Source organism: Equus przewalskii, chromosome 27, assembly GCF_037783145.1.
Source record: "Equus przewalskii isolate Varuska chromosome 27, EquPr2, whole genome shotgun sequence".
Lineage (NCBI taxonomy): Eukaryota > Metazoa > Chordata > Mammalia > Perissodactyla > Equidae > Equus > Equus przewalskii.
This window is the reverse complement of record NC_091857.1, coordinates 32733507-32758550: the sequence shown is the minus strand read 5'-3', so window position 1 is coordinate 32758550 and position 25044 is coordinate 32733507. Positions and strand designations below refer to the sequence as shown.

Sequence of the window (25044 nt, the reverse complement as noted above, 5' to 3'; positions counted from 1 at the left end):
GGGCTGCTCCTGGCTTCTTGTCCCACCTAAGCCAACAGCAGGCAGGGAAGGAGTCTTCTCCATCAAGATGGTCCCTCCCCAGTTAACGCCGTCATCAATGCCAGGACCCTGAAAGGTCCCAAATCCCCAAACCAGCACCTTAGCAATGTGGCACCCACAACAACTCTCTCCAGAAAGGAGTGACGAAAACTCTCCTTCAGTGATCCCTGTGACGGACAAGGCACCATCCATCAACTCCTTCAACCAGACCCTTACCAAACCCTGAGCCCCCTATTGCTTTAACCAAAATGGGGGCTCCCTTTCCAAGGATGACCCATGCTCCCTAGTTGCCGTGAGCAGAGAAGAATCCCCTTCTCCTTCACTGTCTGGCTCCAAAGATGCTCAGAAGGGACAGCTGCCTTGAGCTCTGCTCTCTGGACCTGACGTGACCTCTAGACCTCCCTGGACACTGACACTGGGACCCCAGACAAAGGGTCAGGCACACTTCAAGGCCCAGCCAGCAGTTCCTGGGAAGATGGCTCCATGGTTTGAAAGTGAGTGATGTGTCTCTGCTCACGGCGAAGCCCAAGGGCTATGAAATGCAAAGCTCGTACAGGACTCAGCTCCTTCCATGGGTCCTCTGATCCCTGCTGAGATGGAGGCAGACCTGAATCAGAAACGATTCCGCCTGTCAGCACGGGCCGGTAGCTGATGCTGAGCTGTGAGGGCTGCAGCAGGGTCCAGGCAGAGCCTGCAGCAGGCAGCTCATTTCAGAGATGTGATATCCACAGTGATATGAGCCCAGACACTGAGGCCAATCTGCCTGGGTTCAAATCCTGCCTCCACCACTTAGCATGACCTGGAGCAGGTTATTTAACTTCTCAGAGCCTCCGTTTCCCATCCCTAAATGGAGCTAATAGCAGTACCTAAAGCAAAGGGTTGTTTTAAGGAGTAAATATATGTAATGTGCTGAAAACAACAACTAGCACACGAGTGCTATGCTGGTGTTCAGCCCCATTGCTGTTACCGTTATTATTAATACGAGGAATCCACGAGTCAGACCTCTGCAAAGTTAACATGAAACTTTGAATAAACTGAGCAAGGTCAGGTTTTACAATGGCTTTCACCCCAGCAAGAAAGACAGAGCCCGCTAATTGCAGGCTCTAGTTGCTTGTGTGTCGCTCAAATCAAGAGACCCAAAACAGTAACCCAAAACCACAGGCCCGCTGCAAACATTACCTCCCTTTCATTCATTCATTCAACAAACTTTTACTGACTTCCTAATGTGCATCAGACCCTAGCCTGGCTCTAGGAGGAATCAAAAAACGAATCAAGCTTCAAAGACCAGTTGAGATCAGAATAAAGGTGATCTATTCATCCATCATCTATCCATCCATCCATCTATCTGTGCATCCGTCCATCCATCTAATCTGAAATATCTACTGGCTTCCATCACATCCATAAGGACAGAGGTTGCTGTAACTCAATGGAATGATTTTGGGGTGTTAGGAAAATCCTTACAACCCTCCTTCCCCAAATCCTCTTTTACCTCCTGATTGGTGTTTGAAATTTCACTATTAACTCTTTATCCCTTAGACTTAAAAATACCTCCTGGGAGGGATAAAATGTTAAGCCATTATGAGTCATTTACACCTGAGAGTTTAAAAAAAGATCCAGTGGCAGGTGGGAGGAACGAGGATGAGCGTCCTTGGTGGGAGAGAAGGGCTGGAGCCCCAGCCTGACCTGTCTGCTAATTGTCCTGGTGCGGCTGGCTCTGTGCACCCGCGACCCCCACACTGAGAGGGCAGGGCAGTATCTCTCTTGCTCACACATGCTGGAGGTCAATAAATATTTGATGAGTGAAAAGTGAATCGATATCTTTATACTGAGACTGAGTCACACAGTGTCCCTGTGACTTTGCTCTCTGGCCCAGGAAAGTCTCTTTTGTCCATCAGGAGCCACCGGCCAGGGCCATGGGCTTGGGAACTTTCCCACTTCAGCCCATAACAGGAATGAATTGTTCCAGCGAAAATCAAGATGAATAAAGGCTTAACGAAAGTCTACAAAACATAACATTATGCCCACTTCATGCATTGTTAAATGTAGTATTCCTAAAAGTATCGTAATATTTTAAGACAATCTGGGGTTTGCATTTTCTCTGTCTGCAGGGTTTCCCAAGAACACACAATGAGTGCCAAGAATTAAAGGCAGTTGTAAATTAAATGTATTACTTGTAGCCAAATCACTCCAAAGGCAAAATTACAAAAATTCCCCCAAAAAATCCCAGCATAAAATTATAGGTAGCATGGGCACATTTTACTACATATGATATTTACTAAATAGAAAAGGATCTAGATGTAGGAATGACCCTGAACTAAAGAAGATTTTGTTTATGACGGTCACTTCCAGAGAAGAAACAAACAAACAAAACAGCTTTTTGGATTTGGATTGTGGATCAATCCTCCATCACTAATACTTAACAGACACTCTGAATTCCTGCCCCGGGTTCCCAGCACTGTCCCAGGACACTCCCCTCCTCTGCCGTCACCATCCCGTTGCCAAGGACACAGGCACAGGCTCTGGTTCACGCCCAGGGCCATTTGCCCACACGAGTTCCTGTGCTGGGCCTTTTTTAAAGCACCAACCAAAGCCACCCGGATGGACGAGCACACAAGTCTGAGTCCCTGCCCTTGGAGAATCTCCATGGAATCCATGAGGAAGGCACAGGCACACGTGGCAAGTCAAACTATGGTTCTCAGCGATGCTGAGTCCCAGAAAGGCCGGCAGCACACCTGAAGGGGCTGGAGGCCTCCCCAGCAAGGCCCAGTTCCCTGGGCCACCTTCAGGCACTGTCCGAACTTTCAGAAGAACTATCCCCAGCCTGTGGGACTCTCAAGCATTCTTCTCACATGTCCCAAGAAAGCCATTTCCTTCACCACGTCTCCTGTCTCCAACTAGTAACAAATTGCCCCTCGTTCCACCCGTGCTCCATGACCCACCCAGCTCCCCACTCTACCCACAGAAATCACTAAACTGCCCATATCTGCACTTGTAACCCCCCCCCCAAAAAAACAAAAACCAAAAAACAGTTGCATGTTGATCGAAATTCCCTGGCATGCATCCAGAGCCCACAGCAGCCTACAGGTTGAGAAACTCTGAGTTGCCCAATATGATAAAAGTCCAAAGCAGTATGGGGACAACGGCCAGGTGACGGGCTCAGAGGAGGACGAGAGGTCAGGGCAGCAGGAGGGGATCCGCCGGGGGTCTTTAGCCATCGGCAGGAATCGGACCGTTCGCTGGGGAGCCGTGAGCAAGAACGTAGAGGACTGGGTGCGCACAGCCAATCGCCCGGTGCAGAGAGCGAGGGCAGGTGGGCCGCGCTGGACTGTGCACGGCCGTCAACGCCGGGCTGGGCGGTCAAGGTTTTATCTTGCCAGCCCCTGAGAGTCACCAGAGGGTGTTTTAGGGAGGCGGTGACTATGCTCAGATGTATCAGGCATTTTTCCAAAGTGCAGATATGACATTTCTGGTTGGTCCTGAATGTCTGCCTTGGCCCAGCTGCCTCCTGTCGTCCACGGGGCAGTTAACCATCCAACCAAATGACACATGTGCCCACACAGGCCCTTCTCAAAGAACACAGTAATTGTCTAGACACTTTCCTTCAGTTACCCTGGCCTTGAAGCTTCCAGTCGGTGGAAGCGGGAAGACAGGAGGGCAGCATCGTCCCTGCAGAGTCCTTTTTTCACACAGGCCAGTGCCCAGCCGGGTTCCAGAGCAGCCCCACAAGGGGCTCAGGAGACGGATGGGCCTCTGCACGTGAGTTTGGGGTGAGGCTATGAGTTGGGAGGGTTTGGGGTTGACAGTCGTTTGTGTTGGGGCTGTGAGGCCCCCGCCGGTCGGGTCTGTGGGCAGGTGAGAGTTCTCTAGACGAGGTGGTCATAACCCCTTTGCAGAAAGGCGGCTGCAGCTGGGCCTGGGGGTCCCGTGGGACCCAAGCAGCCGGGTGTGAGGGAGCCGGGCTCCTAATGAGCCAGGAAGGACAAGAATCCGGTTCCTGAGTGTTTGGGCAAAACTCTTTCATCGCTGGCCAGGCCTGGGTCTGGGAGCAAGGACTGAACCTGTCGAGTGTTGGGAGAGAGCGTCAGCTTGGGGGGCCTGTTGTCACTGCCCTCTGTGTGCCGTGAATGTTCAGAGTTTCCAGACTTGGGAGCCCCCCGGCTCCCCACCAATGCACACAGACATCGGCAGGGGAGAAGGGGAGGGCAAGTTAGAGATCTCTCTTAATAAGGGTAAGAAATGGTCCTGAAGAGGGGAAATTGCCTGCAATTGGATACATGAGTTAGTCCTTCAACCACCTCCAAGCCCACATCCCCAACAGCTGCCACGGCCTTCCCAGGATGGGTGGGAGGGCCAAGGCCAAGTAGACAGAGACCCTGGATTAGCGCCCTGAGTGGGTCCTTGGAGCCACTCCGGGCACTGGCTTTTGGTTGCACTTTACCACCATGAGATTTAATTCCTGCAGTTCTCAAGGCCAAAAATCTCTTAATCACTAGGGTTAGTTTTGAAGTCTTTGGAAACCAAAGGCTAGCCCCATCATCGCACTCTCCCAGCATCTCAGCTCTGGGTCTGGGCTCAGCTCTGGTGCCTGCGTTGGCTTCAAATGGAATCGGGAACAGATTTATCTGCAATGGTGATAAACTTCGGTAGCACACACCTTGCATTTGCTGGGTGTCCTTCCTTACAGGGATCACAGGTTTTTCCATGTATTATCTTAGCATCTTCCAGACAGCTCTGGGAAGCAGCTGTTATGATGTTGACAGCCAGGTGACTCATGTAAGGCTGAGCTGTTTGCCCAAATTAGTCAGACTTGCAGCCAGCCTCCATTCTTATCTGGCTCCATCTGCTTTGCAAATCTCTTAAGCTTACTGTGTTTAACTTACCCATCTCTGTCATGCATCTCTTCTTAAGCATCTGCAGAGAAATCTGTAAAAAGAAAGAAACCAGTTCTTTCTTTAGTGCCATGAAAATGTTACTATAAATATTTCCCATTTTCCAGTTAGCATTTTAAAATTAAAGACCAATAAAATTGAATGTCAATTTTTGTTTTCAAAAACTCATTTTCTCGAGGCCGGCCCGGTGGCACAGTGGTTGAGTTTGCACGTTTTGCTTCTCGGCGGCCCGGGGTTTGCCAGTTTGGATCCCGGGTGCAGACACGGCACCGCTTGGCAAAAGCCATGCTCTGATAGGCGTCTCATATATAAAGCAGAGGAAGATGGGCATGGATGTTAGCTCAGGGCCAGGCTTCCTTAGCAAAAAGAGGAGGATTAGCAGTAGTTATCTCAGGGCTAATCTTCCTCAAAAAAAAAAAATCATTTTCTCTCTTATATCAGAGAATATCTTCCATTACACAGAACAAGAAGTCTAAAGGCCTGTTTTCAAGGCTTCCAGCGATGTCGTTTTTAAAATGCAGACAGTCAATCTTGCCAGTTCAGGAGTGATTCTTGGCACTTTTAAACCCAAACCTTCCTCCCTCCAGCTGATCTTCATGCTCCTTACTCAGGTAGCAGGTCCTCACACCCTTTGCAGGACGAGTGGCTGCCAGGACCACAGGCTTTTCCCTGGGTGGCCAACAGCAGCAATGCACAGGGAATTTTCCACTGGGGGTCATCTGCTGGGAGGGTGCCCAAGACTCGCCCTAAGAGAGCCTCCGTTGCAGAGTGACTCTGTGAAAGGAAAGAAGGGAGAAGCTGGGACTCAGGACCTTGTCTGCTTCTCTCCCCGGGGGCTGAGCCCTGCCGGAGAGCAAGGAGGCCTCGAGCAAAGTCTCTAGGGTGAAGAAGCAGGCCACCCAGAGGCGGCTGTTCCCTTCAGACCCAGAGGCGGCTGTTCCCTTCAGACCCAGAGGCGGCTGTTCCCTCCAGACTTGGATGCTCACACCCACGCCCACGCACCTACAGCCTCCCTGGAACAAGAGAGAAATGAAAACTGAGGTTTCGAACACCAGGTCTGTTTCCACTGGCGGCCGTTCTGGGGCACAGGAGACCAGCCATAGCTTTGTTTTCAAAAGGCTCCTCCTTGGCAGCTATTTACAGAGGCATCTGGGCTACACTTAAATGAAGAAAAAATAAACATATGAAACCATATTTTTTATTCTGCAGAACACTGCAAAAGTGTCTCCTATTCCTTTCAACATTTAAACTAGATGTACTCATTGGTTTAGGGGAGGAAAAGTCCCAGTGTCTAGTTCCTGGGTCTGTCCTTAACCGGCAGGGCAGGCTTCACGGGCCCGCACCCTGTGGGGTCCCGTAGGACCCTAAGCTCAGAGGGCCCTGCGCTTGGGTGAATGCGCTGTGGTCGCCACTTTGAAATTCTTAACTTCTGAAGAAGGAGCCCCACATTTTCATTTTGCACCAGGTTCTGCAAATTATGTAACCAATCCTGAGAGCAAGGGTAACCAACAGCACCATGTACCCTTCAGAGAAAATGCACGATGTGGCCCTGTGCATATGTGTGAAGACTAAGCTGGAAACACCTCGCGCTATTTCATCCACAGGGCCTTTGCTTTTACAAGGACCTCTGCTACCCGAAATCTCATACCTCACACAATTAATTCTAAACTTCTTAAATGTTTTAAAAACACGTACATCAAAGTAGCACTGGCCTCCCCCCGAGGACTGACCTGGTCATGTTCTTTTTTTGTTGTTTTCTTTTAAAGATTTGATTTTTCCTTCTTCTCCCCAAAGCCCTTAGCTGTGCATTTTTAGTTGTAGGTCCTTCTAGTTGTGGCATGCAGGATGCCTCCTCAGCATGGCCTCATGAGCAGTGCCATGTCCATGCCCAGGATCCGAACTGGTGAAACCCTAGGACGCCGAAGCGGAGCCCGCAAACTTAACCACTCAGCCATGGGGCGGCCCCTACCTGGTCATGGTCTTATACTGCGAGCGTCACTGTGGGGGCCACGGCCAGGAGGGGTTTTGTTTTCAGGGGCCATCCAGGAAAATATCAATGCCTGCAGGGTAACTTCTTGGCCAAGATTAACACATGAGGTGGGCCGAGTGCCCAAGAGGGGCTGGGGTCCCAGAAAGAGGACATGGCTGGTAAGAACAGGCTTCTGGGGAGGGCGCTGGAGGGCAGGAGCCAGATGGCAGAGGGGTGAATAGGGAAACTGCCTCTTTCTAGGTGCTTGGCTGTCAAAGAAGAAGAATGGGGGTAGGTGGGGCTTGGGGTCAAGGAAGGGCAAAGTATGGGACTCACACAGGTAGGACGTGTGGATGGAGAAGGGAATCTGAGGCAGACACAGTGTGAGGGCAAAGGCTTACAGGGAGAGCCGAAAACACTCTGGGGACAGTGAGAAGACCAGTCTGGGCACAAGTGTCCCCACATTGGGAGAGCCCAGAGAAGGCCCAGAGTCAACAGGCAGAGCCCGTGAGTGGAACAGACATTTGTACTGTGACTCTGCTAAAGAGTTTCAAACTCTTTTAAGGCTCCTGGTAGGACCTTCCCAAGTCACATCAATGAGGACAGTGGTTCTCAAACCTAGCTGCCCATCCAAATCACCTGGGGGCAGGGCTCAACAGTGCCCATGTGTGGACCCCACCCCAATCAATGGATCATCCTCCCAGGGGTGGCCACGGCATCGGATCTTTTTAAAGCTCTCCAAGTGATGCTGACACATTGCAGGGTGGAGAGCCACTGGATTCAGGTTACTGTACTTGGCTGGAAGGCGCAGAGTTGGGGGAGAAGGAGGGTGAAACCAGAGCAGAGCAGCCTCCAGCCTGGGTGAGGGCCAGCTACCTCTCCCCACCCACACACCAGGAAGCTCCCTTCCTGCAGAGACCAGCCCAGCAAGGATGAGGGAAAGAGGAGAAGGAGAAAAGCAAAGAACTTAAATCGTAATTTATTTCATCTGTCGAGTTATCTGGGGTCACACATCCAAGAATGCGGTCTGTGCATTTCCCGGCGCAGTTCAGATATCATTTCCCCAGCCCCAGTGTCTTGGATCCTATCCTCCAAAGTGCAAAGCCACAGTCCTTCCTTAGCCTCTCGCTCTACAGAGAAGTACAGGTGTCAGATAATGAGGAAAGAGGGGTGGCTTATGAAAACAGAAATTGAAAGCTAAATTCTAGGAACAATATGTTTTTCACATGGCAATCCAGTGAATAAAAGACATAAAGAGCAGAACTAAGACCTATGCCAAGATTTGCTTGACCATAAGCAAGCAGAGTACTTACTAGACATGCACACTTCTGTGCCGGTCCTCTTTCCAGCCCTGTTTCTCTTTCTCTCACCTTCACAGGCAGAAATTAAGTCAACAATCAGGGAAATGTAACCTCAAAAACAATGGTGAAACAATCAGATTACAGATTGTCCTAAGTAATTCGCGGTGGCTCTATGTCCACGGGTGGTCCTTCCCACCAGCTTCTCCACCTCCTCTCCTACCAGCCTTTTATTCCACCCTCCCCGGTGGTCCCAGCCTTGCCATGGTCTTACTCTACTGCTTGCCATTACCCACCATCATCGCAGTGACGAGCGTGCCAGTCTCCAGCCACCACCGCCTGTCCTTCCTGCTCATTCCTTCATGTCCTCACTTCCCCCCTTCCCAGTGTCAATTCCACCATCCACCGTGAGACTCACTCCTCTGTATACACACTCATCTCCTTTCATCATTTTCTCCTATAAAAGTCCCAACTGAATTCAGTCCAGCCCTTTGTCCTCTTGGGGCCCACACAGTGCTGCCGACTGTGCTGGAGAAGGCAGCTGATGGTCTCGTTGTACCCTCGTGACCACTTGCCTCCCACAGGCACCTGCTGCTGACCTTGTCTGAGTCCAAACATGCTGCTGCTGTCCTACGTGCCCAGGAAAGCCCTTCTCTCTCTGCCCACACCTCCAACACCTCCTTCCCCATCCTCCTTCCCAACACATCATCGTGCTTCCTATTTCCCTGAGGATACTGGAGCAATCTGAGCACACCCACAGGTGCCCACTGCCACATCTCCAGGCTCCCTGCATTGGCCTCCCTCCTGTCCTGGAATGAACAGTCTGCACTTGGTCTGAGCCAACCTCTCTAGTTGCATCCCAGAGTCCCTGCTGTCCTCCATTCAAGAACATCTCTACCACAGCATCAATGTCTCCCTTCTTACTGGATCATCTCCAAAGGCCTTCAAACATGCTTCTCATCTTCAACAAATAACAAAACAGGACAAAAATCCTCCCTTGACCAGACATCCCACTGGCAACGGTTCCTAATGCTTTTGTTGGTTTTTTTTACTGATGTTGCTGTTTACTGGACTGGTTGTTTGTTTTGTCCTGGGTCCCTTTGGCAATCTATTGAAGTCTTATGTATCTCGTCTCCAAACAATGCTTTTAAGTGTATAAACTAGTACACAGGATTATAAAGGAAGCCAATTGCCTTGAAATACAGTTAAAATATTTTAAACCTATTTTGTTCATAGTAATTTATGTGTTCCTGTATTAATGGATTATATTACAAGACCTAGCAGGGGTCTTATAACTACCGTCATTTTGAAATCATAACAAAGGCAAATGGTCTGTCCAGGTATCTGCAACACCTGTAATGCAATACCATCTCTCCGTGATTTCTATCGGTGATGAAGTTCTAGGCACTGGTAACATTGCTGTAGATGGCTGCCCCTATTCATAATACAAGGAAATGCTAATTTTCAGTGAGAGGATGATGAAATCAAACATGCAACTTCTTTTTCCCCACCCAAGTTGACAGGTACCCTGAATTAGATGGGCCCTGGACCCCAGATTAAGAACTCCCATCCTACAACAGTTGCCTCATTTCCTGGTTCCCCTTGATGGTCCAAGTCCTTGAAAGAATTCTCTGGGCTCATGTACCCCTGTCCTGATTCTCTCTTGAACCCATTCCAATCACTCCACCGAAACTATGCTTATCAAGGTCTCCACTTGCCTTCATCTTGCTAAATCCAATGATCATTTCTCAGTACTCAGATTACTTATTTATCTGATGTCTTGACACAGTGGATCACTCTCTCCAACTTGGAACTCTGTCCTCACTCACCCCTCTCCCTCTGGGTTGCCTCCTTTCATCCCCCAGCAACTCCATATGCCCCATGGCTGGTTCCTCCTCATCACTCCAATCTTTGATGTTGGAGGGTTGCTGGAGTCACCGGTCAGGCTCCTGCTCTTCCCTGTCTATACCCACTTCCTAAGGGTTCTCATCCAGTCTCACGGTTTTCAATCCCATGTCAATGCTGTTGAGTCCCAAATAGACTTCTCCAGTTCAGTCCCCTCTCTGAACTCTGCACTCACATATCCAACCATTGGTATCCCCACCTGGGTGGTGATAGCCATCTTAAACTCAACACATCCAAAGCAAACTCTTCTTTTCTGCCCTTCACCTCCAAACCCAGATCTTCCCCCCCACCACTGTTTTCATACCCTCAATAAATGGCAACTGCATTCTTCCAGTTGCCCAAGACAGAAACCTTAGGGCTGTTTTTGACACCTGTCTCTCACAGCCACAGCTAAACCATCAGCAGACCCTGCCAGTCTCACTTCAAATGTTTCTAGAAACCAACCTCTCCTCAGCACCCACGTTTGTCATTGCCAGCATCTCTTACCTGGATGATCACAAGAGTCTCCTATTTGTTCTCCCTGATTCAGCCCGTGTGTGACCTCGGACAAGTTACTTAACCTCTCTAAGCCTCAGTTTCTCCATCTGTAAATGAGGACAACAACATGCACATTATAGATTTGTTAAAGGATTAACTAAGTCCCTACCAAAGGAAGCACTTAGCACATATCTGACATATCGTAAACACGCAGTAAATTTAGCTGTGATTGTTTTTACTCTTATCATTAATAACTAACAGCTTCTGTGCACCCAGGCTCAAAAGGCTAAATTTACAGAGAATGAGCATTAAACATCCCTTTTAACTGCTTCTTAGTTAGCATTAGCAAATTTTGTCTTAGGTTTTCATTTGACACCACATTTTTAATCACTGCAATATAGTCCCAGTTCAGTGCTCAAATAAATCATTTTCACAGGCTTAGAAAATTCCGAGAAGAGTTATCTTATTCATGGAGGTTTCCAGCCCAGCTGGGACAATGTCCTGCTGCTTGTTTTCATTTCTGCTTTGATGGAAGACCCAAAGGGAGGCCCCACTGAGCTCAACTGGATTTCCAAGGGAGAGCCTGGGCAGCTGTCTGAGTCATCTTATCCAAACTTGGCCTGCGCCCCAAATTTGGGTTTTTATGGTCTATGAAACCAAGACCTGTTGATTTAAGAAAACCAGACATCTAGCCTGAAAAGGCCAGCCCACCCAATTACATACAGACTGGAGAACTGAGCCCCCCAGACTCTTTGAGGAATCAATGGATTCATACACTTTTCCAATCTGGAGAAGCCAAGTCATTTGATCGCCGTATGGGTTGCTTACTATAGTTGGCACTTGTTCTTGAGTTTTCGCAAGGACAGAGGGCCTTCCAAATTCTTCCTTCTCCATGTCCTCTAACCTCCCCCTGGATTCTGTCCTCCACACTTTGGGACATGAAGCTAACCACTGCTTTGTTGTTTTCCACAACAGATGCAAAGCCACTATACTGTTCTCAGTGCCTGTTCTGGAAGGGGACCGACTTGCCCTATTCAGACATGAGTGCTTTTTTCACATGAGTAACTCCCCATGCTGCCATTCAGCTAGTGCCCGTCTTGGTTCCCTAGGGATGCCATAAGAAAGTACCACAAACTAGGTGGCTTCAAACAACAGAAACTTATTCTCTCCCAGTTCTGGAGGCCAGAAGGCTGAAGTCAAGGCGTTGGCAGGGTTGGTTCCTGCTGAAGCCTCTGAGGGAGGCTCTGTTCCGTGCCTCTCTCCTAGCCTCTGGCGGTTGCTGGCAATCCTTGGCATTCCTTGGCTTGTAGATGCATCACTCCAATCTCTGCCTCCGTCTTCACATGCCATCCTCCTTATTTCTCTGTTTTCACATGGCCATCTTTTTATAAAGACACCAGGCTTACTGGTTAGGGGCCTACCATACTCCAACATAACCTCATCTTAATTAATCACGTTTGCAACCATCCTATTTCCAAATAAGGTCACGTTCTGAGGTGCTCGGGGTTAGGACGTGAACATATTATTTTGGGGAGACACAATTTAACCCACAACATCCCTTATAGAAAGCTTTCCCATAGAACATCTTAGCTATTAGTCATCTAAACATCATTTAAGACTTCAGAAAATATCCTTATAACTCATGTTTTTTCACTTTTCTAATATTTCTCTTGTATAGCAAGTTTTTAGTCACCTGTACCTTGACAAATGAAAACAACAACACAGCAAATCTACACTGCTGTCTTGTCAGGGAAAACGGCTATGCAAAGGCACCAGTGTATTTTAGTAAATGAAACTGAATAATTTCATTTTAAAATGTGTGATCTACGGCATTGTTAATGCATTCTAATGAAATTTGGTGAGTTGAAATTAGAGAAATAATGCCTCCTGGGAAATGGTTTAGAATTCTTATGGCCGTGGTAACTTAAACTTGTATTTTTCACTAAACCAATAGCTTGTGCAATCTTGCTGAGTTGAAAATGGCCTCTGCCATTATTTAACCAAATACCATGACTTTCATTTGTAATAACACAGGCTTTTCCCACAACCAGTTCTTGTTCTGAAAAATAGATTTTTCTTTACTCATCCAAAAGAGAGGGGAAACATTTAACCTATAAATTGTCATTTCTATATGACTTGGGCAAGATATTTCACATTGGTCTTTCTGAATAAGACCAGCAAGCCCTAACCATCAAGGTAGGAATAAGTTGGCCACATAATCATTCTGTCTCTGCCTCTCAGAAAGACTGAGTTTCTTCTGCACTGGGTGTAGACAGCATAGAAGTTCTCATAAATTTAAAATACAGATGCCTGCCAGTCTGGAAATAACCCAGGGAAAGTTACAGAAAGTTTGGAATAGTAAAGAAGGAAACTTCATTTTTAGAGCCAAAAAAACCCACAGTTTTTAGGATGCTAAATGAATATGAAACGGTTTTTCCAAGGTATTACTTGATCACTTTTCATAATTCTTCTATATTTGTGTAAGACGGACTAAAATAGTGCCTCCAGAGTATACCTAAGCTTCTAGGAAAGAGGTCCATTTGCTTTGTACATTATTAAGAAATACAGTATCCAGTAAGTATTTAGGAAATGCCAATTGGAGTTATTTCATTCTGATATAGCATAAAAGTCATTTTCTTTTCTCATGTTGGGTATTTTTGCTAATTTATCTCATTTAGGTAAATCCAAATCTACCTTGCATTTATTCTTAGTTTCCAAATTCTAGCATTTATTAAGTATCTACACAATAATGAAGAGGCAGTCTGGATGGGGTGACAGCAAGGACTGACAGTTTTTTGAAATAGACATTATTCTTTTTCTTCTTCTTCTTCTTTTTCTCCCCAAAGCCCCCCAGTGCATACTTGTATATTCTGGTTTTCTAGTTGTGGGCCCTTCTGGTTGTGGCATGTGGGACGCCGCCTCAGCATGGCCTGATGGGCAGTGCCATGTCCATGCCCAGGATCCGAACTGGTGAAACCCTGGGCTGCCGAAGTGGAGCGCACGAACTCAGCCCCCTCAACCCCGGGGCCGGCCCCAAAACAGACATATTCTTAAATTGCTGACCATCTAAGCTGAGGCAACTCTGCATTCTTTCAAGGTCCAAGGACCATGTCCGTTTAAAGGCAGCTCTTCATTTTCCTGAGAAAGCTCTAGGAAGCAGAGTTTTAAGCTGTCTTCACAATGGCGCCGACACCACTTCAGCAGCCCTGGGGGCAGACGTGTGTGCCCTGGCCCATTGCCAAGTGCTCCAAATCTGCTCTGACTGCAGGGTAGTCAGAAGCTGAAAAGAGGCTCGAATGGCCAAATCGTCTGACTCTTCACCCAAACAAGAGTGCCCCGGGTGGTTCTGGGTAAAGAAACTTCTAACACGCCTGGCTCGAGCCCTGCTTCCCCACGTACAACCTGGACCGCTCCCACCCCGGGTCTGACATTTCCTTCAGCACTGTGGGTGGAAAAGAGCAAAGGAGCTATGTGTCCACAGGAAAGCTATTCATCGTAGGGGCCCAGGGACACTGAACAGTGAGAAAGCAGGAGCAGAGGCTAGGCCAACAATACATCTGTCCCTTGTCCTGGCCAGGCTATCCCCACTGGCCACCGCTGTTGAAATGATACCTAATTCAAAAACAAAGCTCCAGAGTTGACACAGCTGGGGTCCAGGTGGGCTGGGAGGTGAACTCGCTGGAGAGAGCTCTACCATATGCTATAGATTCCTGCCTTTTAAAAAAAGTATTATTCTTTCCTTTAAAAAGAATATAGCTCACAGACAACAGAGGAAGGAGACAACATAAAAGTTTATATGAAAAAAAAGAAACCCTTGCCTTTCAGATCGGGTGCTCATAAACCCAGATCCAGTTGGAGGGGCTGACAGCAGCTTGGGTGTTTTTCGCAGCTGCCCTTCGCAGATTTTCACATTGCTTTATAGCCCTGGGGTTTTCTGAGACTCTGTTGGGGGCAAATCAGAGCGTCCTGTTGGCACTCCTCTTTGTGCTCATTCACTCCTCTCGAAAATCAAACTGTCTTTTTTTATAGCAACCCCATCACATTGTTGCTCCATTAAACTTTCAAGGGACTTGCATCCTCTAAGTCCACTTGCCGAAGGGGTTTGACTTCAAGTTGTCTCTTGGGAAAGTGGGGGGAGGATGTCATAGTCAAATAAGTTTAGGAAATGCTGCACAGGAGACTTTTCTTGATGCACATTTGCATATTACCAGCAACCAGAAGTCCTACAGTTACTAGCTTTTCACAAACCTACCTAGCATTTATATCTTCCACACCAGGCAGCCTGCAAATGCAGCCTTTCAAGAAGCATTCCGTGGCAAACACTGCCCTAAATCCTGCTTGCACAGGCAACTAAGCCACCTACTGCCCACCCAGGAGGGTGCTTTGAGGGCTCCGTGAACCCAAAGGCAGGACCCAACATGTATTCCTGGAATGCCTCATCTCATCACATTCAGCCCCACCCACTCAGCCTGTCAAGGTCTTTTTGGAACTTGATTTTTAGAACCATATTTGTCTTGGACTCACAGCTCTCTAGCAAATGTTTCCACAAGTACACACGTCTGCAGGAAAAGGGGCGCCCATAGGTGAAGCCACCTGCAGGCCTTCAGCACGGCCAGTGGAGCCCCACACGCACTGCATCCTTCTGGGAGGCCATGCCGGGGCAAGTTCCTTCCAGAGCATCAGGGATGAGTTTTATGTGGTTTCCAAGGAGATGCGTTCCTTTGACGTTGTTTTTCCATCCACTGGCCCCAAAGTGAAAAGTGGTTGTTGGGAAGGTGAATTATGACCTGATGCCAGTAGCAGCTGCTGGAAACTACAGGGGAAGGGGGTTGGGGGGCCAGTGTCTGGGAGTCGGGGGCTCATTAACACTCACTTCTTAAATTAGCAAATCCTTCCAGCACAAGTTTAAAAATAGCAACCTAATGGTTTCTAAAATTAGCAGTCACTGCTCTCCATAAATATTTAGACCTCCAATAAACCTCTGGTCCACTTCCCTAGACTAACGGGGTCAAGCAGCCCTGGCTCCTACGCCGCATTCTTTAGGATCAGGATACTTAATGATTGACCTTGACAAGCAAGAGCTGTGAGAAGCCTCAGAATGCCCTGGACCAGGGACAGCCCGGGCGGCCGTCAGCCTGGGGGCAGCCTCAAGCAGGACTGGATGGATCTCAGAGCCATTTGGAGAAATCGGCAGCCTCCTGGCTACCTGGAGAAACCGACCGTGCTGGTTTGCCTGAGACTGTCCCAGTTTCAGCACTGCCAAGTCCCCAGTGCTGTGCAACCTCTCAGTCCTCAGCACACGGGGACACTTGGCCACCCTGGCTACCTGAACCATTGCAAAGGGATCCAGGCCAGTGTTCTGAGACGTCTTCAGGGAGGAGAGTCCACTCTCCAGAAAACATTGATGACAGCACTACTACGCCCTCCCTCTAACTTCAGTCCTACCTGCTTGAGAAAGACAGAGTGTGAAGGAGGAATTAAACCACGGAAAATACTAGTGAGCCTAGGCATGAAACTTTCATCCCCTGCACTCAGTTTCCCCATCTGTAACACAGGGATGGTGACAGTCCCCACTTTACTGGGTTATTGTGGGGAATACACCGGGCAGCATATGTCAGTGCTTGGCCCCTGGCATCGCTCAGCCCTGATAAATTGGGCTCTCGGTGTCAGCTCGTCTCAGATGCCCGGTGCATCCAGTAGGTCGGTGGCAGGTGCTCTGGCCCCACACATCAGAGCGGTGCTCCTGTGAGCCCTGCCTTCTCCCCAACAGTGACCCCAGGACAGCCAGTCCCTCCCTTCCCTGGGCAGCAGGGACTGTGCGGGTCTCCCTAGCACCTGCACAGAGTGAGTGCTTACTGAGCAGGGGAAAGAAGACTTCATGCGGAGTCTAAAGCCAGCATTGTGACAAGATGCATGAGGCCAATCAGCATGCAGCGTGCATGAAGAGAACTGGGTCCTGAGCAAATAATCATTTAAAACATCAGCAAAAACCCTAACCTCGACCACCCCCTCCCCCCCAAGACCACTGCACGTCCTGTCCAGCACCAGGTTGTCACCTAGTTTTGTTTGTTTGTTAACCAGGACAGAACTAAGGATTACCTCCTACAACGCTAAGACATTCAAGCCCTGTGTATATTTTTAAATCCAGTGAGACGATCATGCAGGCCCCCAGTGGAAGCATCACTTGCTTTTACTAACCAAACCCTTCCTCGTGATTTCATAGCGGATTTCTTTACAACAGACCCAGGATTAAACACAAGAAGGCCTGGGGGCCCCCGAAGACATCACCATGAGCATCCGTGTTGCCAGGGAGACGCCCTGCCAGTGCAGGTTTTGCTCCCTGCAGCCTTCCCACACTTAATTGCAGAACATTCCTCTGCAGCCTACTGAATTCTTCGCTGGTTTGGGAAACTGAAGTGACTTGTCATCAGTAGAAAAGGCTCCCTTTTCTCCCTTCAGAATGAGAAGATGCTTTGGGGCAATGAAGTCCAGCTCTCTCGTTTTAAACAGGAGGAGCTGAGCCCCAGAGAGGGGCCCCCAGTCACCCAGCAGGTGGGGGCGGCACCATGCCCAGGATGCCTGATTCTCTGTCTTTTGCTCCTTATCCTGCCCCAGGCAGGAGAGAGGAGCTAGTGGTGTCCACTCAGGTATTTCTGCTCTCCCTCTCTCCCTTCCATCCTTCCTCCCTTCCTCCTGTCATTTTCCCTGCCTCCCTCCTCCCTCCCTCACTGCCTCTCTCCATCCTCCCTCTTAATACTTCCCCTATATGCCTGGCACTACATAGGTCTGGGGTCTTTGCCCCTAAAAAGTGTTCTGGATTTTGCCATAGTTAGAATTTTTTAAAATCTCTGCAATAGCTCCGAGTTCCCATTTCCCTGAAAGCCAGTGGCAGCCTTTGATTTGCAACAAGCTCACCCTTCTGCAGAGCAGCATGAGGGGAGGCACCCTGCCCAGAGGCGGAGGGTGGTTGGTTTGTGGTCCTGGTCACAGCACCTAAGGAGCTGGTGACCTTGGTCATTCCTGCCCCCTGGCATCAGTGGACAATCTCTAAGTTCACATCCAGCTCTGGGATTCTGGAAGGCAGCATCTGACCTGCCTATGGGGGTAAACCTCTCCCTAGCTCAGCGCATAGGGAAGTTGCCCACATTCAGAAAACATTTCATGCTGACAGGCAGTCTACATCTATTTCGTAAGTCTTAGGGGCACACAGTTTAACACTTGTCAGTCCGTTTGTTGATTTCACAATTGAACCCATGACTGACCAGACAGAAGGAAATGAGATTCAAAGGCAACAGAAATGTTTGAGGGCAGACATAAGGTAGAACTTCCCACGCAGTTGGTAAGTGCTGAGAGACGGGAATGCGGGCTCTGGAGTGTCCTTCCCTGGGGTCCTTGAGAAGGGCAGGCCAGCCAGATTTCTGCACATCCCTTCTAGTTCTGGCCTTCCAGGGAAAGTGTCTTAGACAAGCAGCTTATTCTTTCACCCAATGAAGTCTCCGAAACTATTTTAAAAAGTATGTTAATTGTGGTACCAACTGCCTATGGAAAACTCAGTTTCAGTGGCAGAAATAAATGCATTGAGATAATATTTAACCCATTTCCTTTCTCTCCCTGCCCCGCCTCCCCGGTTCATTAGGACTCCAGCAGGTGCCTGAGTGAGCGCGGCAGCCGGCCTGCGGGGCCATGGCCAACACGGCCGTGCAGCTCCTGGGCTTCGTGCTCAGCTTCCTGGGCCTGGTGGGCACGCTGATCACCACCATTCTGCCGCACTGGCGCAGGACAGCGCACGTGGGCACCAACATCCTGACGGCCGTGTCCTACCTGAAGGGGCTGTGGATGGAGTGCGTGTGGCACAGCACGGGCATCTACCAGTGCCAGATCTACCGCTCGCTGCTGGCGCTGCCCCGCGACCTGCAGGCGGCCCGGGCGCTCATGGTCATCTCCTGCCTGCTGTCGGGCGTGGCCTGCGCCTGCGCCGTGGTGGGCATGAAGTGCACGCGCTGCGCCAAGGGCACGCCCGCCAAGACCACCTTCGCGGTGCTGGGTGGCGCGCTCTTCATCCTGGCCGGCCTCCTCTGCATGGTGGCCGTCTCCTGGACCACCAACGACGTGGTGCAGAACTTCTACAACCCGCTGCTGCCCAGCGGCATGAAGTTCGAGATCGGGCAGGCCCTGTACCTCGGCTTCATCTCCTCGTCCCTCTCGCTCATCGGCGGAACGCTGCTCTGCCTGTCCTGCCAGGACGAGGCGCCCTCCAGGCTCCACCAGGCCCTGCCCAGGGTCGCAGCGGCCCCGGCACCCGCCTACCGGCCACCCGACGCCTACAAGGACAACCGGGCCCCCTCGGTCACCTCGGCCTCGCACAGCGGGTACAGGCTGAACGACTACGTGTGAGTTCCCAGGGCCTGGCCCTCCCTGAGCCCCGAAAGGCGCCAGGACCCAGACTGCCCCCTGCTGCAGGGGTCCCGTGGCACTCAGCTTACTTTTGGGCTGCTTTTGGTCCAAAGGAATAATGTGAACATGAGGAGATGGAGGGAAATGTGAACAGGGAAAGAGGGAAAAAGAAGAGAAAAGCTCTATATACCAAAGACTAAAAAAAAGAAAATCCTTTCTTTTTGTATTTATTACTATATGTATTTATGTGGGTGATTTAATTAAAAAGTGACTTGGGGGGGGTTGGTCAGTGGGGTTTGTTTGCAATACAGGAATAAACCTTTTGACGTGGTTGTTTATGAAATAGCGTTCGTCTCTGTTTCCAGACTCTTATTCTGTCTGCTAAAGGTGCTGGTAACCATAGTCAGTGCATTGTCGAGGTTCGGCGTCACAAGGCAATGGGGACGCTCCGGGAGTGACCACGACCCACGCGTGCCGGGAAAATCAGAGGAGGGCCGGGCTTGAGCAACACCCACTAAACACAGTTGTGGTATCCTGGCTTAAAGCCAGAGGCAGGGCGGACGTACAGGGCTTCCTTGGGAAAAAGATAATTGCCATAAATCAGAAAGTAGAAACAATGTCATTTTCTGCCACTGAGCTGTAGGCTCTCACTAGCAAGAAAGCAAAAGTCAGAAGAAAAAAAAGACGACGCGGACCGTGCCTGGTGGCTTGACTCTCCAGGCATTGGCAGGAAGCCCAGTTGGAAGCACTGCTCACTCCGGTGGGCCGAGGCAGGACGTCACTGCCTTCTTGTCTCGGGACAGGACATGATGGCAGCTGCCAACTGAGCAGGTAGGAGAGTCTGTCGACTGTTCCTTTAGCTGGAAAGATGGGCTGGGAGGGCTGGATGATGTCCACACTTTAAGAACACTGATGATGCTCTCTGGCTGTGATCTAAGTCACACGATCAGAGAGCTGTAAGTGGTCTCACACACCCACAGTCCACCACTAGCCCAGGGAGCTTGGTCCTGTGCTATATCCGTCCATTTCACAGTCTTGCCCGTGATGTGCTCTCATGGTGTCCTGCTCCTGCCTTTGTCCTGAACCTCAGGCTCTGAACTTGGGGGCAAATACCCTGCTCTGTGGAGGACTGAGCCTGAGACTGACTCACAGAGCGGCTGTTACACAAAATCCCTCCATTCTCGATGGGTCTTGGAGTAAGGCCACCAGGGCTCCAGCCATCACTGTCTGCAAGGAAAAGAGTCACCGTGGGTCAGTGGCAGACATGGATCCAGCGGGCCAGGCTTGCTGGCGTGGCCTGGTGAGGCCCAGACCCCAGGACGAGGGAGGCAGAAGAAGAGGCTTCTAGAGAAGGGTTAGGAGGCCGGGGGGTCACAGCCCAGCACCCCTGGATCCACAAGGCTGTAGGTCACTTTATGCTGCCCTGACTTCATGCTTCCTCCTGATGGGGTCCTCCAGGCTCTCAGACCAGGCCGTCGAGATGGTGGTGGGAAACCCAGCCGCCACATGCTTCTCCTGCAGGCAGAGGCTTTCGCCAGTAACCAGTGTGCACTGAGCGACCCTCTTCTGATTCTGTAGGCTTCACCTGTTACACTTACTAAACTACACCATTGGTGAGATCTAGCAACATGAAAACCATCTAGCAACATTAAAAAGTGGGAGTTTAAGGAACAGTCCTACACACAATTTCCTTTCTATTTTCTGCTGACCTCTAGATCCCAAGCAACAGATGCCACCTTTGTTTGGGACGAGGGGATGCTGTGCATTTTAGCCTTTATTTGACCACAGTGAAGCTAAGAGGGTTGAGATGTGCCATTCCATTTGGCTAAGGATTTAGATCAGAGAGGTCATGATTTATTTATGATGAAACAAGAAATTCAAACCTACTCTTTAAATTATAAAAAATAGGTAAATCTGGGGGCTGGCCCCGTGGCCGAGTGGTTAAGTTCGCGCGCTCCACTGCAGGCGGCCCAGTGTTTCGTTGGTTCGAATCCTGGGCGCGGACATGGCGCTGCTCATCAAACCACGCTGAGGCAGCGTCCCACATGCCACAACTAGAAGGACCCACAACGAAGAATATACACAACTATGTACCGGGGGGCTTTGGGGAGAAAAAGGAAAAAAATAAAATCTTTTAAAAATAAATAAATAAATCTGAACCAATAAAGAAGAGAAATAAAATCTTCTAAAAGCAGAATCATACCTTGATGGGCACCATCTAGGATGTGTTTAGTGAAGTTACTCTAGTTAATAGGCCTATTACAAATTAAAGAAAAGATAAAGTAGCTTTTTTTCAAACTCTTCCTCTTAATTCCGTTATTTCTAAAATAAAAGATGTCCCTGTCTCCTACTTAGGTGAAAAACTACTAATGATAGTGATCGCCATTTATTGAGCACTTCCTACCTGCCAGGCACACTAACTCGGTCCAATGAGATAGGTGAGACCCAGTGAGATAAATGCTATTCTTAACCTCATTTTACAAAGGAGGAAATTAAAGCACATAGAGATTAAGTTACTTGCCCAGGATCACAGAGCTAGTGGGTAAAAGAGGCAGGATTCAAAGCCAGACAGGTAAGCAGGGGGCAATACATGAACTCAAGTAGAGGCATGACCTATAGTCTAATTACTTTTAGGTCCAGACTGTTTCCAAATAATTAAGAGAATTATTTCATGATCAAATTGGATTCTTTCCAGAACCATCCCTCCACAGAGCTTCTGTTAACTGGGTTCTCACTGGACTAGATGAAACATGATATCAGACCCCGAGGTCTGAGTTTGAATGCCCTTAGAAAGCAGAGAAGTTGATCCGAATAAGACCTTGATTCCCTCCCTCAAGTAACTCTAAGAACACAATTCCCAGTCTCCTCTTGCTCTTTGCTCTTGTCACTCCTGAGACAACAGCCTCAGGTCCTTTGATCCCCTCTTTTGCAACATTACCGCCAAGGCCATCAGGTAGATGCCTGTTTCTGCCCAAATCCTAAGGACTAGGCAGTCTTAACCAAGGTTGTTTTGACAAAAAGTATGGTCTCCTTGAGGAGGTACACCATATAACCCCAAATTTCAGAATGAAAAAGACACATGCGTGAGACTCTGATGTTTTCCAGGAAACCGTTGTTATGGATATAAATTACACCATGACCCTCATGGGATAACAAATGCTATATTTCTTTGCTTCTCTAAATCAGATCAAATTTGGCTCTGCTACAGAGCTGTCTAAAGCCAGCCATGTCTTCTGGTTCTTCCTCCTGCACTTAGGAGGTCTCAGGGCCCCAGTACTAATAAAGGGCCTCCCATTGCTCCTCCCAGGCCGTGGCCCATCCATGTCATGTCCCAGTCCCTCCCTGGCCCTCTGTATGAGTAGGCACTGGAACCTTCCACCCTACAGAACCCTGGAGAGAAATAACCTTTGTCCCAGGCCCAGTCTCTGGGAAGCCACTTCCTGAGATGGAGCCACTCTTCTCCCATATTTAGAGTACCCGAATGTCCCCTCTTAGATAACACACCCTAATTTCTTTTGTGGGTTTAACTTTGTGAAATCAATGGCCCCTGAAATTGCCCAGAGAACCCTGCTTTCACGTCAGCCACTGTTGCCTTAAATGGAAATAATTTGACAACTAATAACAGTCCATTACTTAACAGTAGTAAACTGAAGACGGAGCCAGGATTTGTAGCCTACATGCCTGGCCTCAAAGTCCCACGCTTGGCCACCATGCCATCCTGCTTCTCCCTGCCTTGGTCCCTCCTTGCTTTCTCACTGCCAGGCAGAGAGAACAGCATAAATGGTGACAGCGGGGCCAGAGATGTGGGTGTGGATCAGGCAGCAGAAGAGATCAGGATGTGCCTGAAGGCAGAGCTGGTAGGATTTTCCGATAGCTTGGTTGTGGAGTGTGAAAGAAAGAGGCTTGAAGGATGATGCCAAGATTTGGGGCTGGATCAACTGGAAGAATGGGGTTACTATTTTCTGAAAGGAAGAAGATTCTGGAAAGAAAAGATGTTCATCTAATAAAGTAGGTTAAGTTCGTTTTACATATGTTTGGTCTGAGTTTGCCTCAAGTGGCAATGTCAAGTGGGTTCATAGATATATGAAGCTGGAGATGAGGGAGAGATCAATTGGGGACCCGTCAGCCAGGAATGTTATTTGAGCCCACAGCTAGAAAGGATCCATTGGAAGTGAACATAGATGAGGAATCAGAGGCCGAGAGCTGAGCTGCAGAGCAATTCACATTCAGGGGCTGTGAGAACGAGGGACATCCACAAAGCAGCCAGATGAGGAACGCCCAGTGAGCGAGGAGAACCAAAAAGAGGGATATTCTGGAAGCTAAGGAGAAGGGAGCAAGCAGCAGTGTTTACCTCTGTCAGTCTTCACAGTAACGTAGGCCTTAGGCACTGTGATGGGCTTCATTTCACAGAGGAGGAAGCTGGGCTTAGAAAAAGTAAAGGAACTTGCTGAGGACTGCCAAACAGAAGGAGCAAACTGCCTGGTGTGGAGAACACTCACACGGAAATTAGAAAATTCTGGTTTCCAGTTCAGAGGTTGCAATAGCCCTTAAGAAAAAGATGCCTGTCCCTGCTCTTTCTGCATAAACATTAGGGCCGACCTGGTTACAGATTCGTCCCTGGATAACAGAACAGGGTCCCCTCTCCAGGTTTGGTGCTGTGCACCCCTAGAGCAGTTTGTGATTATGGATTCCACCTCAGATTAGTACTCTTAAACAGAAAGACAAGAGATCAATAAGATTTCAAAGGGAAACCAATTATATTGAAATATGTTATCAAAATATTTTAAAAGTATGGCATAGTAATATTTACGCTCCTTTATTAATGCACTAAATGACAATACCCAGGAAGGGATCTAATAAATACTGCAATTTCAAAGCAGTAATAAGTATAAATGATATTTTAAGAAATTTGCAACAACTGTAATTTTATGTGAAAATATTTATGATTTCCAGTAGTGATAGTCACAAGGGCTGATATACCAAAAAAAAAAGTAAAGAAATTTGCTCAGTTGACTTGAAGATATACTTCAGGCCCCTTCACATGACAAGATGTTCATGAAACCAGAAATTCAGATTATCTTTTGCACATACGTGATAGGTCATTGAAATAAGCCCCAAGAGCTACCTGAGGACCCCCCGGAGGGCGTTATGTGTGTGTGTGTCTGGGCGTGGCTGAGGACACCGGAACAGCAGGGTGGAGCTGGGCACCATTCCCGAAGACAGCAGAATCCTGGGTCCATCATTAATTCTCGGCGTCCCTTCCCCAATTTGTCCAATGAATACAATGATAAACCTAGAATGTTTGATGTTTGCACAGTAAGAGCCGTCTCAATGCCCTGAGGGGAATGCATCCAGTGCTCCCAAAGGCAGTATTCCCAACTGTTATAAACAGTTAAGGGAGTTCCCTGCAGAGGCCAGAGGAGCACCAGGCTCAGACACCCAGTCATGGGTTTCAGTCCAGGTACCACAGGCTGTCATCTGCACATTCCACAGGGAGGACGATGAGGGAAGGAGGTGGAGTCCCTGGGAGGGGCTTTGCTAAACCAAGTCAGGCCAAGAGCAAAGGCAAACCCATTGCATATTTCTTCTGTAGGAAACGTCAATTTTAGACAAATGAAATTAGAATTGACAATGTTCTGTATCTTAACAGTCACTATGGGGAGAGGAGGAGCAAGCAGAGAAGCCCCGGCGGGGAAGGACAAGTGAGTGAAACAGGTTTGCCCAAGACTTCGAGGACTGAAAAAAAAACCCACCCCACATCTCTTGTTGTATCCTCACCCCTTTATCACCTAAGAAAAGACACAGGGGTGTGTGTGTGTGTGTGAGACAGAGAAAGAGAGAGAGATTGAAATCTGAGGTCCTGTGTATTTGAAGCCATTTCTTGAATCAAAAAGCACAAAGCCAATTACTGGGCAACAATCCAAAGGAAAAGACAGAAATTTCATTCTAGTAAATTATTTTAAAATACTACCAACTGGCTTGTGCAGGTGTGGGTGGCAGGGGGAAGGCATTAGCAAACAGCCTATTTCCTGCTTGGGAAAGTCCAGTGAGGTCGCCCCATAAATCTGGGAGG

The 25044-nt window shown here is 48.8% G+C and overlaps 1 protein-coding gene across 3 annotated transcripts in view; it reads left to right on the top strand.

Annotated features, from left to right (window-relative positions):
* CLDN14 (claudin 14) overlaps nucleotides 1-19314 on the top strand; it is a 62203-nt gene extending 42889 nt beyond the window's left edge. For 2 of the 3 annotated variants that reach the window (XM_070597623.1, XM_070597624.1), the window contains one exon: nucleotides 18214-19314. In XM_070597623.1, coding sequence (XP_070453724.1) covers nucleotides 18261-18971 — 711 coding nt within the window. In that variant the 5' untranslated portion in view covers nucleotides 18214-18260 and the 3' untranslated portion in view covers nucleotides 18972-19314. Of the gene's footprint in view, nucleotides 1-3148; nucleotides 3796-18213 lie in introns of those variants that run through there. The other variant, XM_008519335.2, reaches the window with a different exon arrangement.
* The last annotated feature ends 5730 nt before the right edge of the window (nucleotides 19315-25044 follow it).